This window comes from Typopeltis vanoorti, chromosome 20 (genome assembly GCF_054136105.1).
Source record: "Typopeltis vanoorti isolate ZY-2024b chromosome 20, IOZ_Tvanoo_1.0, whole genome shotgun sequence".
NCBI lineage: Eukaryota > Metazoa > Arthropoda > Arachnida > Uropygi > Thelyphonidae > Typopeltis > Typopeltis vanoorti.
The window spans coordinates 109741337-109760767 of NC_143568.1; the positions used below are offsets into that span (position 1 = coordinate 109741337).

General features: G+C 36.4%; 1 protein-coding gene across 1 annotated transcript in view; it reads left to right on the top strand.

Moving 5' to 3' along the window:
• Positions 1 to 19431, top strand: part of hob (bridge-like lipid transfer protein family member hobbit) — an 844941-nt gene that overhangs the window by 539543 nt on the left and 285967 nt on the right. Inside the window, exon 31 of the mRNA XM_090409957.1 lies at positions 1034 to 1130. Coding sequence (XP_090266083.1) covers positions 1034 to 1130 — 97 coding nt within the window. The remainder of the gene's footprint in view (positions 1 to 1033; positions 1131 to 19431) is intronic.

Below are 19431 nucleotides of genomic sequence, written 5' to 3' on the forward strand. Positions count from 1 at the left end.
GGTCTGCCGAAAACCATCTTTTTCAGGTTATTATATCCATAATACATCAGCTCACCATCCATCTCAAAAATATGTCATCATAAAATCTTTAGTATCCAGGGCACACAAGATTTGCTCTTCTGAAGAATCCCAAAAACAAGAGTTGGAAATTATCAAAGAAACAGCCTTACCAAATGGATATAATCCATTAACAACCCAAAAAAATAATTAACCACTCTTCTACAAATCAACCCAGACAAGAAGAAGCCCACAGGACTCCCATTCCATATATTAAAGGCATTTCTGAATGTGTGGCAAAAATAATGAGAAAATATAAACTCGTTGCTAAATATATACCCATCAACTAAATTCATAACTTGCCACCTTCTCCAAAAGACAAACTCTCACCAATGATGCTACCTGGTGTATACCAAGTACCATGTTTGTATAACTTGTCTTACTATGGACAAACAGGAAAATCTATGAATAAATGTATCGCTGAACATCAAGACCACATCCTCCTTATAAAACCTCAGAAATCTGGCCTTGCACAATATGGAATCAACCACAGCATCCAGCAGAACACCAAGTTACTACATAGATCCATATATAAACATGGTTGGTTATATAAAGAAAGTGCTGAAGCCTTACTTCATAGACCTAACTTAATTGAAATGACTGTCTCACTATTCCAGAAGAGTGGATAATTGTTATCCTCAATTGTATTCAATAATTTATCTGCTATATTTTAATTTAAGTAATTTTAATTTCAGCCCGATAGTTTTTAGTCCATGAACATGCAACTGTATACATAGAGGGATTCTAATTTAAGCATGTGCACTACTGTTTTTTGTTTGTTGAATTCATTCCTATTGTTCATTAGTTGTCCTTATGATACATAAGATGAAATATTTACATAATAAAAAAGTTATTTACTGTGGCATATGTGTTATTCTATCGTTATGGATATCCCACAGGTTTCACTATGTAAAAAAAAAAAAGATTTTTTTTTTTATATTTCATTTTTATATTTTTTATATTTTATTTATTTCAGTGTGAAACTAGACTGGTTATGTTTAGGAAATCCAAATGATCATCATAATGTAATGCTCTGTGCACCAGACAAAATTCCAGAATACTCTATAAATCAGGTAATGCACTACTAATACTATTACAGCATACATATTTTTTAAATGTTTGGTTTATAAATTATTGCACTATTAAATAGAAAATAATTAATATTCCCCATTAGAATTTCTATTCATGTTAGAATAACATTCCAGTTATGTTTCTTGATTACATAATAGAATGCTGTAAATTATCTGTATATTGTATATTTACAGTAACAAATATCATGAACACTGTTTGGAAATAGGTCAGTGGACACCCCCATGGGCAAGGTGTATTGCATTTTTAACCAGTATAATTGGGAAGAATATGATGCTCCCAAGTTAATGCAACTGTGTCCAGGTGAAAAGGCTGAGAGAAGGGAACTGACGGAGTTTGAAAGAGGCAGATGCCATACTGATAGGATGCCATGTTGCAAGCCTATCTGTTCAGCAAATTGTTGACAAATTGAGCCATCCCAGTAAACAAACAATGATACCATACTGAAATGGAAGCACATTGAGTCGACTACAAGTGCTACCCACAGTGGATGACCCACAACATTCACCAGACATGACTAGGGTGCCACGAAGGATAATATGTAAAAACCATCATTCATTGGCTGACACGTTGAACACTGAGTTCTAAGCATTGACTGGAACACGAATCTGCACAAAAACATTCAGAACTGAGGCTCATAATATGGGTTTCCATAGTAGGACCACAATTATGAGCCTCAGTTCTGAATGTTTTTGTGCAGATTCGTGTTCCATTTGATGCCTAGAACTCTGTGTTCGATGTGTCGGCCAACGAAGGATGGTTTTTACATATTATCCTTCGTAGCACCCTAGTCATCTTTGGTGAATGTGGTGGGTCATCCACTGTGGTAGCACTTGTAGTTGACTCAGTGTGCTTCCATTTCAGTATGGTATCATACTGAATAAATTTCACAGCTGGTGTTACGCTCTCTGGTAAGAGACATTCACTGGCATCCACTATACCCACAACCATCCATCTTCTCAGTACAAGCCCCACATTACCCAAACCAGCATACAGCATCATCTGCAGTGATGCAATGAGTATGTGCAGTAAGATGTAGAAGCTAGGAAAGCTGTGTTATGGAGCAACAAATCATGCTACACCATGTACTGAGAAGATGGATGGTTGTAGGTATAGTGGATGCTGGTGAACGTCTCTTACCAGAGTGCATAATGCCAGCTGTGTAATGGTATAGTCCCATTTTTGCTGGTTTGGCATTAGAAGTGTGTTTTGTGGCCATAAACGTTGAACTTTGAGAGGTATCTGGTGTGATATTTCTAAGGAACTGACCATTGTATTTTTCAGCAAGATAATGCAGTATACTAGTGCTTAAAATGTGTGGTTTGTGGACATGAATATCACCACACTTGACTGGCTTCCACAGAGTTCTGATCTCAACTCTATTGAACATCTGTGGGATGAACTGGGGCATCTGCTCCCCCACAACAAATAGTCCAGGACTTCATTAAGTGCGTATATATGAAGAGTGCTCCAAAATTCCCATTGATCACTGTCATACATCTGTAGAAAGTATGCTCCATACAATTTCTATAGTAATCACAGTGAAAGTATGTCCTTCATCTTTTTAAGGTGGCCACCATGACTGTTTGTTCCTCACACTATGGTGTCCATCGATTTCTTTCCAAGTAGTGTATACGAGGTGGTATCACAAAGTTTCGAGACTAGCTCTGTTTACGAGAAATCACTTTATTTATCTATGTTTACACACTATCACCTTCAAAATAGTCCCCTTGCATAGCAATACAGCACTCCCAGTGTTCCTGCCACTTCTGGAATGTGTCCTGGAAGTCTTCTTTTTGAAGCGTGTCAAGCACCTTCTATGATTCATGCTGAATCTCCGCATTGGTGTCAAAACAGTGACCTTTGAGCTGGATCTTCATCTTTGGGAAGAGGGTGAAGTTCCGCAGGAACCAAATCTGGTGAGTAGGGTGGGTATGGAAGTGAGAGCATTTCCGGCAAGAAACTTGTGTGAGGAGAGCTCAGTGACAGGGTGCATCGTCGTCGTGGAGCATCCATTTTTTCACATGCCACATATCCAGTCACTTTCACCAAATGTCCTCCCTCAGATACCTTAAAACTTGGCAGTAGACCTCGCTATTGACGGTCTGGCCCGTAGGGACGAATTATCGATGCACAATGCCGCGAATGTCAAAAAAGACGATGAGCATGCACTTGGTCAAGCAACGGACCTGCCTCGCCTTTTTTGGTCGTGGAGATGATGGGCTCTTCCACTATGAAGACTGTTGCTTCATCTCAGAGTCGTACCCGTACACCCAAGTTTCGTCACCAGTAATGATCCACGACATGAAGGATGGGTCATCCACGGCACGCTGATGGAGTTCTTGGCAGACTTCGATGCAGTGTTCCTTCTGCTCCTGGGTCAGCGGCCTCGGGACACACTCGGCAGACTTTGACGCGGTGTTCCCTCTGCTCCTGGGTCAGAGGCCTCGGGACGCACTCGGCAGACTTCGACGCGGTGTTCCCTCTGTTCCTGGGTCAGCGGCCTCGGGACGCACTCGGCAGACTTCGACGCGATGTTCCCTCTGTTCCTGGGTCAGCGGCCTCGGGACACACTTGGCAGCAACCCAGCGCATGTTCAAATCACACATGAGGATTGTTTGGACTGTTTCTTATGACACGCTGACAATGGCAGCAATGTTGTGGAGTGTTCTTCGACGATCCTCATGCACAAGTTGCCGAATGGTTTCGACATTTTCAGGGATTGAGCTCGTTGAAGGTTTTCCTGATCTCTCGTTGTCTTCTAGTGATGTTCTTCCACTGTTGAAGCATGCGTGCCACTCAAAACACCTCAAATGACTCATTGCAGCATTGCCATAAACTTGCCAAATCATGTCAAACGTCTCTGTGGCAGATTTGCCCTGTTTCATGCAGAATTTCACGTTCGCTCTTTGTTCTAACTTGCTGTCCATGATGAAATCGCAGACATGGTAATGCATGTGGTCAGAATAGCACCAGTTGCACCGCTCTTGATGTACACAGGACGATGTCTTTTAGCACACTGACTTATGAAGGTCGGTGCTCCTTGTGACTATGCGTGCAGCCTTGTTGTGCCATCTGTTGGTGTGTTACAAAACTAGTCCGAAATCTTTTGATACCACCTCGTATCAACAAGTATGGAATAAATACTGAAACTTGAATGCTAATTTTAATCTTTATTACTAATTTTATTACTTACTAACTACATTACTGCAGCCACACATAATCTCTTTTCAGTCCTTTATATATGAAACCCAATATCGTTTAGTGAAGTAAGTGATTAATCCCTTTGAAGTGTTCTTAAAGGTGTTGCTGTGCTGTGCTTTCTTAATAATAGACTGAAGTTATAAATTCATCAATTTTCATTGCTGCTTGCATGAATATTTGTTTTCTATAATTTTTAAGCTGTTTATATACAAAATGGTATATTATTTACAGGCCTTCATGAATCACCTGACTCAATGTGGGAAGCCAACTCTCTGCTAAGTACATCTGTCATGCTCCATCTTGAATGTATTAGGCATTGGGGCACTTACTGTGTTTTGTCAATGTACCTAACTCATCCATCATTTGCCATCCAAAAATACTCTTTCTCTCTTATACTGCTTCTAGAGATTACCTCATCTTCTTCTTCTTTTCAAGGATTAGTATGCCTCTTCTGCTTCGCTGGTGTTTCCATTTTGCAGCTGGTCTCTCTCTCACTTTCTCTTTCCCTTTGGTCTATATTTATCTAACTCTTTTGGTAGCTGATAGCTTTCCATCTTAAACAGATGTTCTATTCATTTCTCTCTAGATTTCTTCATATTTTTATTTATGTTGTTAATATCTAGTTCTCTCCTGATTGTCTTCATATTTTATGTAGTCCAATTTTGTGTCTCCTTTAGCTCTTAAAAATCTCATTTTTGCAGTTTCTATTTTACTTTCATCTTTCTTTTTAACATTCCATGTTTCTGAACCATATAAGAGAGTGGGTGTGGCCATTACTTTAGAAAATTTTAGTTGAGTTTCTCATCTTGTTTTTTTTATTCAGTGTCCTTTTAATTGTTCCATTGATTTTCTGAAATTTCTTTATATTTTCATCTATATCTTTATCTTTTAGATATGTTATTATGCAGCTTAAATAATTAAACTGCATCACCGTCCTATCATTTTATTTTCTATGACTATTTTTGATCTACTTTCAGCCTTTACATGCCATGACTTTTGTTTTCTTTTGTAAAATTTTAAAAGTGTATTGTTGGCTTATTTTATTTAATATATAAACTGATTTTGAAGGTCATCTTCATTCTCTTGAATGTAGTCTGATCATCTGCATACAACATTGTACTGGTAACAGTTTTTCTGGTTAGCTGGATACCTTGTTTTATTGTTGTTTTCCATATTTTAATAATCTGATCAATATATATATATATATATATATTGAATGGAGTTTATTGAATGGAGTTGGAGATAAGCTACATCCCTGTCTGATGCCCTGATTTATTTAAATCTCTTCTGTTAATTTATTACCTAACTATAACTGTATTTTTGTATCTTTATATAAACTTTGTGTAGTTTGTACCAAATGTAATGGATATCCTTGCTTTTTTTCATTATATTCCATAATTTTTCTCTATTTTATCAAAATAGAGAAAAATTTTATCAAAAACTTATCACCTGTATTTTATCAAAAGCTTTCGCATAATCTGTAAAGGCCAGGTGAGTCTCTAAATTAAATTCTCATCAGTTTTCAATAATTTGTTTTAACACACAAATATTGTCTATAGACAATCTTCCATATCTGAAACCATTTTGTTCTTCTGAGAGTAGATTGTTTGCAGTATTTCTATCTTTTATTCAGGATTTTATTGTAAATTTTGTAACCTGTATTTAATAGATTGATTCTTCTGTAATTTCCACAATCCATTCAGTCTCCTTTCTTAAATGTAAACTTTAGCTTTTGACAGTGTAAATACATTCACATTGTCTATAGACACCATACTCTCAAGCAATGGATTCCAATTCTTCACCACTCTATGTGCAGAAAAACTGCTTCTCATTCCTTTGCTCCCACCCTCCTTATACAATTTCCAGTGATGGCCTCTTGTTCACCCTCCCCCTCTCTCCCAACATTCTATGAAAAACCTCTTTAACATTAATTTTATAAGAATCACTTACCAACTTATACATCTTTATCATATCACACCTCTTCCTGTTCATTATGTCTCTCCTTCTCTCCCATCGTTCTAAATGGACCCCTGGGTCATTCATGGCTGGTAGATGATGTTCTTTGTTATCCTCCAATCATCTCGGTCTCTTGTTCTTGATGTCAGTTGAGAAAGGAAAGAATTTGTCCATTTTTTGATGTTGTCAGTCCATTTTAATCAAGGTCAGCCCTTAACCCTTGATGAGAACGATTCCTTCTTGTGTTTGCTTTAGAATACCATTAGCCCTTTCCACATGTCCGAACCATTTCATCTGTCCTTCTGATTAATTTCAGAATATTTTCCCTTTTTTTTCCTGTCTATCGAATTAATCAGTTTCCGGACATTTTCATTGGTCTCGTGAGCAGTATAGGGAATTCTCAAGAGTCTCCTGTAAGTTTTCATTTCGAAAGACAGGCATCTCCTCTCATCTTCCCTCAATAAAGTCCAGCCCTCACAACCATACAAGCGCATATAGTTCACCAAAGTGTTCACCAAGGGGCCACTACCCAGACCGGTCTGGGTAGTGGCCCCTTGCCTTTAATACAAAACATCATACATCCCCTTCTTGGAGATGTGTTTTGGCATTAAGGGTAAATATTAAGATTAGTGATCGGAGCTTGTTCCACCTTTGCCACGAGTTTTCCTGGTCTTGCACTACCTGTGGGATCAGTTAGACTTGCATCAATTGCAGGCGCAAACTTGACTTTTGGTCTGTTTGCTTACTTGGGAAATGGAGTAAAACCAGGTTTAAAATTGCTTGGTATCCTTAACATATTTATACCCAAGGTAAAAATACTTTCTACATATATATATATATATATATCTAACAGAATTTCCTTTGAAGCTGCATAATTGCATTTTATTTAAAAATCTTAATCCCTTAACTTAACATTTTCAGAACTGAAAGCCTTCAATTTTTAAAAATTAACAACCCATTTTATCACCAAGACAGATTAAGGAAAGATTATTATATATCTTAATGCTTCCTGACAATCCATTTATTACCTTTTTTTTTTTTTCAGTCATGCAGCAAGCCATATTACTAAACTTTTAATGTCTTTTGTTGAAGCGATGATTTTAAAGAAAAAAGTTAGACCATTTATGCACTTCCCACTAGGTCGTATGGTCTTCACACAATCCACAAGCCTTATATTCTCTTAAGACCAGTTGATAATTGCATCAATTGTCCTACTTATGAAACTCCATGCATCTGTCAATCTTCATATCTACTTTCACAGAGAAGTCAGTCTCTTGTGTCAGATTATAAAAAGCAAATTTGTTAATATAATGATCATGTCGGATATAATTTCCATGTGTACCAACATACCTTTAAAGGATATTATTGAGATATTTAAACAAGATTTTCATTCCAATATTGTTAATTTTTTGACTTTGTCAGACATTTGCAGTGCCATAAGGTGTCCTCTCTCATCAACTCTTGCAAATTATTTTATGGAGTGCTATGAATATCTCCTCAGCAGAAACTTATATGGTACAGGTTGATGATTTGGAATAGTTCTTCATCTGAGTTAAACAATTTCATTTATGGTATTGATGCAGTCCATCCTAGAATACAGTTAACATAAAAAAAAAACAGCGAAAAAAAAGGTTGCATTTTTTTATATCTATTGATTCTTCATCAGTGGGAAAGAATCATTTCTCCATATTTTGAATGAAAACTAATACAAGAAATTGCATCCATGCACAGTCCCATCATTATCCTAGTCAAAAAATTGAGGATCTTAAAACATTAATTTATTGTACCTGTACTCTCGGAACAGCCAAAATATCTGTTTCAGAATAGGAACAGAAGTTACCATAAACTTAAATTAATAATTAATACTTACAAAAAAATTAATCATTGATTGGTGTAAAATTTTCATCCATGTTTTGTAAACATCCTCAGTATGAAAAATGGAACACAATGTCATACACATTACAGAAAAAAAAATCAATAATGCAACACTAAAGCTTCAGTATAGAAACAATCATCATCATCAAATTCCTGCCATGTACCATCAAGGTGTGTACAGGATATGTTAGTACCACATGAAAAATTTACATGATTACTAACTTCTTATCTACAATTTTCCTCCAAATCAGTCTGTTACTTGTCAAGACTCCAACATTATCAGATCTTATATTTCTATCATCTAAGGCACATTTTACTATCAATCCACCTATATCTTGGTCTTCCTCTAGGTCATTTTCCTGCCAACCTGACAGAGAACACTTATTTTGCTAATCTTTCCTCTCCCATTCTGTTTACGTGACCATACCACCTGAGATTAGCTTTGCTAACGCATTCCTGGATGCCGACAAAGTCAAGTTCTTTCCTAATATCCTCACTTTTAATATGATATTGTCATTGATGCCGTCTGTTCATGCCCCTAATCTTTCTCAGGACTCTCATATCTGCGGTCTCTTTGGTCAAGTGTTTTACTTCTGCCCCAGCTCTCAGATCCATAAGTTAAAACTGGTTTGAACACTGTCTTGTATACAGCTAATTTAGTGTTCCAATTAATTTCTCTCTTATTCCATATGCATTTATTCAATTGACTTCCTACCATACCAGCTTTGTTGATTCTGTTGTCTATTTCCATATTTAATTTGCCATCTTCACTGAAAATAGTGCCTAAGAGGTGAAATGTTTTACTTGTTCCACAGGTTCTCCATTCACAACACAGTTGACATTTTCAATGTCAACTGTGTTGTGAAATTTAGTCAGGGAATCTTGCAGACTTGTAGCAGATTTACATAGAAGTATAACATCATCTGCATAAAGCAAAGAGCTAACATTAACATCTCCAATTTTGATATCAAGTTTAATGCCACTTTCCTTCATAATGTGATCAATATAGATAATGAATAACAGAGGAGATAATGTACATCCTTGTCTGACATCAGATTTAACATTAAACCATCTTCCTGTACTTCCTTCAATTCTAACTACTGACTTACAATTCAAATAAAGACTAAGTATTGTTTGATATAATGCCTCATTGACACCATATAACTGTAGCATATTGAATAGCTTTTCTCTTGGCACCTTGTCATATGCCTTTACCAGATCTACAAAACTTAAACACAAATCTTTGTTATATTCCCATACTTTCTCAACTATTTGTCGTAAAGTGAAGATCAAATCCTGATAGTCTCTATTTGGCCTGAATCCAGCTTGTTCTTCCCAACCATTTCTCCACAATTTTTCTCACCTGTTCCTCAAGTATACTTGCATAAATCTCAGTAGGAAAATACCTCTGTAATTCTCACACTCAGTTTTATTTCCCTTTTTATATATGGGTACTATGACAGCTCTGCTTTAATCATCTGGAATTTTTCCCTCTGTCCAGGCCTTTTGAACTATGCAGTGCAGCCACTGTAAGACTTTTATACCTTCATACTTGAGCATTTCTGGTCGAATGTCATCTACTCCTGCTGCCTTTCCACATTTGAAGCCTTTGATGGCTTTTTCTACTTCAAGTATGGATATGTATTCCTGACTGTATGCTTGTTGAGTGTTGTTTTGCCACTATGCTATCACTGCTTGTTTCATTTAGCAATTTTTTGAAGTAATTACCCCCCATACTTCACGGATATCTTTTTATCCAGTTTTCATGTCAACTTTATCATCTCTAATACCTTTTACAACACTCTTTCCTCCATTTATGAGATTCTTCAACAACCTCCAGAATATCTTGCAACCTTCTTGATATTTATTTTCTATGTTCTTACCAAAGTCTTCCAGTGACTTTTGTTTAGCTAGTTTTATACAGTGTTTAGCTTTCTTACATTTGTCTCTGTATTCTCTTAGAGCACAAGCTGACTTATTTGTGAGGAACTTTTGATAAGCTTACTTATTTTCCTTCACTGCCTCTTTACCTTCCTGTGTCCACCATGGAGTTCTGATTTTACTTTACTTTATGCAGTTGGCTGTGCCATCGTAAAATATTGTCTAATCCACTATTGTAAACTTATATATTCATTCCTTTATTTCCTTTATGCAAATGCCTCCCTTTTTTCTACCTTCTGCACTTCCCTTCTTATTCCTTGGACACTGGAAAATTTATTTGAAAAGCTGCACTGCCGATGTTCTAGTTTCCTAGCAATAAGATGTAAGTGCATCCAACAGTCTTCCCTTAAACTCAAATTACCTCCAATCAATTTTTTGTTTACAGTTGTGGTCCACTAATTATTCTTTCTATCCTTTCTCTTGGGTTCCTGCGAATAGGCTCTAATTTATTTTGGAACAGTGTATCGTAAAATTAAAGTTCAGGCAGAAATCTGTTGACATTTTGAAAAGCACATTTATTTTCAACAGTATAATTTACAGTATAATTCTGATAAGGAAAAATACTCAGTCTAACTCTTAAATAAAAACAATCATGTTAAAATACCTTTGTAATTCAAGATTATCATGACACATAAATATTCATTCCTTTCCAATACTAAGTTAAATTCCTAGCCAATTGTACTGCTAACAAACTGTTATTCTTTATCTATTACATACATGACCTTCAATCAATTATCAAAACTTATCATACATGAACTTCAATCACATATTAGGATATGAACATTAAAATTCATATCCTAACTCTGCTCAAATTCAGCACCTTAAACTTAAGTCCACTAATAAAGTTCTCTTATATTTCACAAAATTGAATAAAAGAATCAAAGTCACATTAAGGCTGCTACCCACTGTGCGTACTTATTCCTTGGGTTCGAGTTGGAGTCCTGACTTTTCCTTCCGTTTCAGGTTTTGACTCCTTTCCTACACCAGCATCAGATTTTTGACACAGATGGCTTCTCAGATGCTGTCTTCCCAGCACTCGTAAACTCGGGCGAAAGGGTTCGGCATGTGGAGTAGGTGCGTGCACGTTACCGTAACAGAGCAGTTTCTTCCAGCTCGAAAATTGCTCCCGGCGAAGATTGTCATCAGGTCTTGTCTCTGCCTGGCGGATCGACTTCTGTCATCATCCCTTCAGACTTCTGGCATGACTTCTCCAGAAAGTCGCGTCTTCGATGGTTGACATCCGATATCCGAACTTCTGGCCAATGCCTTTTATTCATCCTCTTTCAGATCCCTGCATGAAGATATGGGACTCCGAATATTTTGGTGCGATCTCTTGATCCTTCACTAATACTGACCCTTTCTTTGTTCTCCTACTGCACTCTTTTAATCCTATTACGTTGGGCAGCGGAAGCTCGACTGAACTTTGGCAGTCTGTTTGACACTGACCTTGAAGGTGTTTATAAGTGGAGCACATGAACAACTTTCATATATCCTTATAAGGAGCCATCATACAAAGTGTATGGTGGCAAGGTATTGCCTTTGTTCCTAACTTTCTAGAAATTTCTTTCTTAAAGCAGTACAGTCAGTTCCCTCAGGGTTGATTACATTAACAATTTAGCTTTAACTATATAGACATACAAGGTTAATTTTGTAACAATCTTATAGGACTTGACCTCTGTAAAAATTGATGTAAAGCACTTTGGTATTTTCAAGCTACATCAAATTTTTACACTAGCAGACAACCTCACCACATGCCTCTATGCTGAATCAATCAGGGTTTTCATGAAGACTTGCCACTAACACCATGTTCCCCTCCAAAGGGGAACATGGTGTTAGAAAACCCCTCCAAAGTTGGTTCCTGTTCTCAAATTGTTTCACTTTTTCTTCAATAATCTTTGTGTATTTTAGTCTACAGTTCACCACATCTGAGAGCTGCTCAACTTTTATTCACTTTAAAACTTTCTTACATGTTCTTCTTTTCAAAATGAAATTCAATTTTATCCTGCTCAAGAGTAAATGGTGATCACTTCGAATTTCAAATCCTCTGTACACTCTGGTGTGCGCCAGGAAGAAAACATCACTATCGACGATAATATAGTCAATGAGACTTTTCTTATTCCTTGCCTCGTCTCTCCATGTGAATTTCTACACATTTTTATGTTGGAACATGGTGTTAGTATAACCAGTCCATGTCCTGAGCAGAAAATCAACAGGTATTTGCCATTATTATTAGCTTTGCTCTTTTCTTCAAATTTTCCCAAAATATTTTTCTATGTCTGACAATCATTTCCTACTCAGCTATTTAGATCCCCAACAAGGATCAACTTTTCCTTTTTCATCGTGTCAGTTGCTTTCTCTAAAGCCCCCAAAAATTCCACTTCTACCTTAGTAGAACCCTCTGTGCGACCATAGGCACAAATAAGTCTCATTGCCCAGTTCCCCATTCTGATATCTGCCTACATCACTCTACTTGAGACCGCCTGCCATTCAAAAAGATTAGTCTCGTATTTAGTGTTGAATACTATGGCTACTCCTTCTTTTCCTTGATTTTCATTGCCTGGGTATAACATTTGGTATTTATTGCTCAGCAAGATCTTGCCTTTTTTTGTCTTTTTTGTTTCAGTCACCCCTATTATGTTGATCTGGTACTTATCTAATTCCTCAGCTAGCTCCATTTCTTTGCCATTGAAGCTTCTTATGTTGATAGCTGACTTTTCACTGTTTGCCATGGTTTCCTGGCGAAAACAATGGGGGGGGGGGCCTTGTTTAACTGGGCAATGCTCCAGCTGGCATGGAATTCTGTCATGTACCATCATTTTGTATTTTGGTTTAAACCAATAAGAATAGAATTTGGTTAGCTAAATCCCACATTGCCAGCCCATCGTCGTTCATTCAGTATCCAGGTAGATACACAACAGGGTGCAGCACGAGAAGTTGAGGATTGGACATTAGGTCAGAAAACCTGGTTGGTTCTCTGCATTCCTTTAAAGGCTACGTGGAGGTCTCCTCTCAGTTATACAGCTTTGACCCTTAATCACCCATGAAGATCGAAAATATAGAAACAGTGGTCAGTTAATTCCTACAATTAATGCCGGTCTGGTTGACCGAGTGGTTAGTATCTGCTCTCCAGCCAAAAGGCTGTGGGTTCGAATACTACCCTGGACATGGATATTTATGATTGTCTGTGAAAATACTAGTAGTGGTGGTCAACAGTAGATTGTGTTGGTGTAGATGATGAAAGTAGTTGAAGTTTGTTGTAGTTGGTGGATTGAGTGGCGGAGATTGAAAGTTGTGGAGTAGATACCCTCCCTCAATGAGTCTTTGGATTCCCTGGAAGTGTCGTGTAATAATAATAATAATTATGTATGCACAATACCAAACATAAGAGGTGCTTATAATTATTTATATACAAAACAGTTTGGAATTGTTTTAGAGTTCGGTTTTCACTTGTTAATACATCTATCATTTTTGCAAAAACTATCATAATATCTGTAACATGTTTAATTAATCTTAAGGCTCTTTGAAATCGTACATTTGCAAAAATCTGATATCTCAAATTGTTAGGAATTTTATGAAACATCAACTTATGTTTTTCATATATGCACTCTTTCGTATGTGGCCAGTAGAAGACAAAGGGGGAAGTAAATAATTGATATTTTAATCTGTTGAGAAGCATATACAGCATTGACACAAGAGAGATTTTTCATATAGTATGGTGTTTCTCAAACTTCTGATATCCACGTACCCCTTGTTAAATTTTCATTATTACCAAGTACCCCCTAATTAATTAATTAAAAAAATAAATTCATTAATTAATTAAAAATAAATAAATTAAAATTAATAAATTAATTTAAAATATTAATTAAAATTAAATATCTATTTTATTTGAATTTATATGTTCCTGTAAACAAAAAATATGATTTATTTTTAAATTTTGGTTCTCTAGAGATGTCAGACGACACTTATTAATTTCATTTGATCCAGATGCAAAATCAACACTTTCTTGTTGCTTACAGCTACTTGTATTTGCTATATTGCTCTCTTTTGGGGATTTTATAAATCCAATTTTTAACCAGTGATCCATACGTAAGAAAGGTAAAAAAAAAATACTGTATTTACTTGATTATAACTCTAACTTTTTTCCCAAAATTAAAGCTAAAAAATTCGTGTTGCAAGATACGTGCTGGAATTTTCGGAAACTAAAGTTTTCCGAAAAAAACTGAAAATGGTGTGACTTACCAAGAAGCTCCTACTCGCTATCACTTCTTTTGGCACCAAGAACAGTTTCTTTGTGTGCATCCTCAAAGTCATCTACCCAAATAGCGTCATCTTCTTTCCCATTATTTCAAGCAAAAATTACCAATAATTTACAAGACTTTGGATACGTAGAGCAGCGAAGAACTGCATATGATTGGTGCGGTATTAACAAAAGATTGCTCGAACCAAAGACAAATTAGCATTTCAACAGTTGAGTTGAAATGCTAATTCCCTTCAACCAAATTCCATAATATCTGAAACACATTCACTATATATTTCTTAGTTTTAACACGTTAACGACGGGAGTGGTGTCAAGCAAAACCATATGTTCCACCGGCAACATATGGCTTTACTTGGCAGTTTCGGTTGGAGAGGGGATGTGATTCATTAGTTAGTGCTGTTTTATCCCAGTTGTCTCTAATGGCACTGTTTGTTGAAAAATATAATGACTCCTTTAATTATGCATAGCCAAAAATGCCACATACCCCCGGCGGTACGCGTACCACACTTTGAGAAATGCTGATCTAGTAGAACAAAGGGAAAGAGCAAGGACTAGAGATCATTTTTAGAAGTTGGAGTGAGTAGGAGGATGAGAAGTGGCCTTTTTGCAGGGAGAATAGACCATGGAATTCATTTGCCTGATTGAGTGGTGAATGTGCAGATGGTTAATGGCTTAAGGAGTGGTACAATAGACTGGTGTTGTCTAAAATGGGCCTCCCATTATGATTCTATAGAATGTGTAAAATAAGAATAATAATGATGCAGTAATCTACTGTTTATCTGACCATATTGGGAAAGCATTTCGCTATTCTGATAATTGACGGGTTGGATAATTAAAGTACTATTGCATGGTCTAACAGATAAGCTTAGGTGTTGATGGTTATTCATGACTTATTTTTCACAGTATTAACAACACCACAAACACTTTTATCACAAAGATGTTTTATTTATGCTTATATTTCGCTTATTTTCAACTCAGCATCATCAGGGCACAACAAGGCTAAGCCCCCAAAAAGCAATATGCCACGTAAGCAAATAACTGCCCTAAAAAGTTATATAATAATAAAAATATTATTATTACAAAAGCCGATAAAGGAAATGCAACAGTTATCATGAATAAAGAAGAGTATAACAGAAAAATGCAAGAAAGTGACATCATGGCTCAAAGAAATCATCAGGAAAATAAAACCAACCCATGTTAAACCACTCCGTATTTCTGGATTACCAAAAATCCACAAAACTAATATTCCCCTACGCCCCATAGTTGATAGCATAGATAGTCCCACATATAAACTGGCCCGGCATTTAGCCAAGTCGCTTGCCCCCTTTACTGGCAACTCCTCTACTTTTGTAAAAAAATTCAATCCATTTCAGAACACTGGTTAAAAATCTAATCCTAAAAGATTCAGACATAATGGTTAGTTTCAATGTCACCTCCTTATTTACCATTGTACCACTTATAGACACTCTTGATTTAATCAAGTCTAAATTTCCCTCAGATATTTTTGAATTATTTCAATTTACCATGAATGCAGGTTACTTTACATGGGGGTGGGGATTCTACAAACAGATTAATGGTACTGCTATGGGTTCCACCCCCTCTCTTTCCCCCGTTAGCAAATTTTTACATGGAACACTTTGAAAACAAAGTACTTACCACAGCTACATACAAGCCACAAGTGTGGTTACGCTATGTAGATGATGTGTTTGCCATCTGGCCCCATGGACAAGACACTTTGGATGCTTTTGTCACCTACCTAAACAGCCAACACTCCAAAATTCACTTCACAGTAGAAAAAGAATCAAATAACTGTTTACCATTTCTTGACACATTAGTCACCCGCCTTTCAGATGGATCACTATCTTTTTCTATTTACAGAAAGCCTACACACACACACAGGAAGATACCTACATAAACAATCACATTATCATCATCCAGTCCAACAGTATGGTATTTTAAAAACACTTATACACAGAGCCAGAGCCATTTGTTCTAACGATACAGCTCGGACCACTGAACTCCAATACCTGCACCATACGTTCTTAGCCAACGGCTACAATCCCTACAAAATAGATAAAATACTACATAGGCCCATTACTCTGCCCTCCCCTAATACACAAGAATACAACATGACCATTTCTATTCCCTATATCAGAGGTACGTCGGAAAAGATAGCCAAAGTATTGTTGAAACATAGCCTTCGCACCACTTTCAAACCTCATGCCAAGCTGGCAACTCTGATCCGCTTGCCTAAGGATAAATTTCACCCTTTAGCACACCCAGGAGTGTATGAAGTTCCGTGTGACTGTGACTTGGCCTATTATGGGCAAACTATACTATGGCAAGTCGGGACTGGCAGACCACGCTTTGGACACTCCTTCACACAGGATTAGATGGAGCAAAACGAATGTGCTATTTAGGAGTCGTTATAGAACTGAAAGTTTATTTTTTGAGTCAGCAATGGCTTTGAAGAATTCTCCCAACCTTAACAAATGTGGTTGCATTAATCATGAAGGTTATTTTCTTAATCATAAATTAGTAAATAATAATATTTGGTTTACCGATCAAGTGTTGATCAATTTTATTAACTGAACCAACTAGTTTCGCCACACTTATCTGTTGGCATCTTCAGGGCACTTACATAGAGGTTTAAACAATCTCACAATTATGCATAACTGCAAAACTGACAAGAATAACTGTAAAAAAATGACTAGAATTATTACAAATAAAATAACCTAACCTAACCATCCTTTCTATAAATATGCTGGAGTTTATAATATTCCATTCTCATGTGGCTCTAGTTACATCAGACAGATTTCAAGAAGCCTCGAAATCAGGCAAAAGGAGCACATTGGCTATGTCAAAAACAACAGCCAGGACATTTCTGGCCTATCGTCTCATTTCTCTACAACTAACCATATCATCGAGTGGGACAAAAGCTGTTCCCCTTACATAGAGGAAGATTACCATTCAAGAATTTTCAAAGAAGCAGCCACAGTCGCCCGTTCTACTGTCAACCTTAACAGAAATCAAGGCCTAATACTCCCAGAGATATGGAAAACCCTAATCAGAACCTTAAAAATGGAAGAAATGAACTTTAATACAAACTACAGAAAGTTCCTCAGCAACAACTAGCTGATCTTGTACACGCAATATGTGTTTCACTCATGTTCGTTACTATTTTATTTGTAATTATTCTAGTTAGTTTTTTACAGTTATTCTTGTCAGTTTTGCAGTTATGCATAATTGTGAGATTGTTTAAACCTCTATGTAAGTGCCCTGAAGATGCCAACAGATAAGTGTGGCAAAACTAGTTGGTTCAGTTAATAAAATTGATCAACACTTGATAGGTAAACCAAATATTATTATTTATGGTTGCATTAATTTGCCAAAAATTTGGGAGACGGTTATCCTAAGAAAAACTCCTGGATAACTGCTGGCTTTTTTTTTTTTTTCCTCGTTAGAGGGTGCCAAAAAATAGGACTTTAGATCTTTTGTCTTTTGCAATTATATTGTTTCACTCACTCACTGTCGCATTTACAAGTGTGTTGTGCTCTGATGATGCCGAGTTGAAAATCAGCGAAATATAAGCGTTAATAAAACATCTTTGTGATAAAAGTGTTTGTGGTGGTGTTAATACCGTGAAAAATAAGTTATAACTATTACATGGTGCTGTACCAGAGGTTTGTTGACATGCAAGGGTCAGTTAATTTGAAGGGTCATTGTGTTTGAAGGTTGGATATGAAGTAGATTACTGTAAAAATGAATATCTAATTTTGCCAGCAGTGACAAAATTAAATGAAACCAAAATTGAAAGGACTCCAAGAATTTCAATACAGATTCAAAATATCAAACCTCATTAAATTCTTCTGATTTACATTCTTCTAAAAGGAAAAAAAAACATGAACCAATTGAAATAAAATTGTATTGTGCAGACATATTCTGCTGTCCATCTTAAATAGAATTTATTGAATTCTGTTTATCTATCCAGAGCAGAGTTGGTACCATATATAATTTTGAAATGTTTTGCTTCTGCAGATGGTCCAGAAGGAAGAAAACAAATATCGTAGAGATTCAGAGTACAAAATGACGTTAAAATCTGTTTAGCCATCTAGACTCCAAGATTGATCATGTATCCATCCATACATTATCAGATGTCATATTGTCAGTCTATTGCTCAGCAATGTGCCACACCAGTCCTCTGCAGGTAGTTCTGTTGTATGCTTTTCTGTAGGCTTCAACTCTCTGAAAATAAGTCATTCCAGACACACCATCCATTTCATTGAGGCTCTATCCCCCCCCCCCTTTATACAGGAACTTTACCTTCTATTAATGTTTTGAGAATTCCTCCTTCCATTCTTTCAGTGTGTCCAAAGTATTTCAACTTTCTTCTTTTAGTATCCTTAAGGAGCCTTAAAGTTCTACCAATCCTTTTGAGCACACATCCATTTGTCTGCTTTTCAGTATATGATATTTTCAACAGCCTTCTGTGACCCCACATCTCAAAAGGAGTTATTCTTTTTCCTTCAGACCTCTTTAAGTTCCAAATCTCACATCTACATCTGTAGATGTGAGATTTCAGATGTAGCTGTTGGAAAAACGCTACATCTGGAATCCTTAACTTTGTTCCTGTGGAGATAGATTCATCCTTCCCGATTTTAGACAGGTCTCATACTCTTGTTTTAGCAATTCCTAATCTTCATCAGCATCTTCTGAACAGTAATTCTTTATATTAATAATGGATTCCAGGTACTTTAACTTGCTGACTTCCTCAGTTCTTCCTACATTAATATACACTTGTTTCTTAGAAGCTTCCCTCTTTGAAAACCATAAATTTTGTCTTGCTAGGATTCAGCTGCAGTCCTATGTTGTTACCGATCTAATTAACTTTGTCAAAGATTGTGTATGGTCATGACAAAATGAATCTAATAAATTTTTATGCATTTTATAAAATACACCTGAATATAATTGAAAGTTGATATTTAAAAGTGAAATTTCAGAATATTTCTCATTTTAATTTAAGGGAATGGGCAACGTCCCTCCTCTGGATC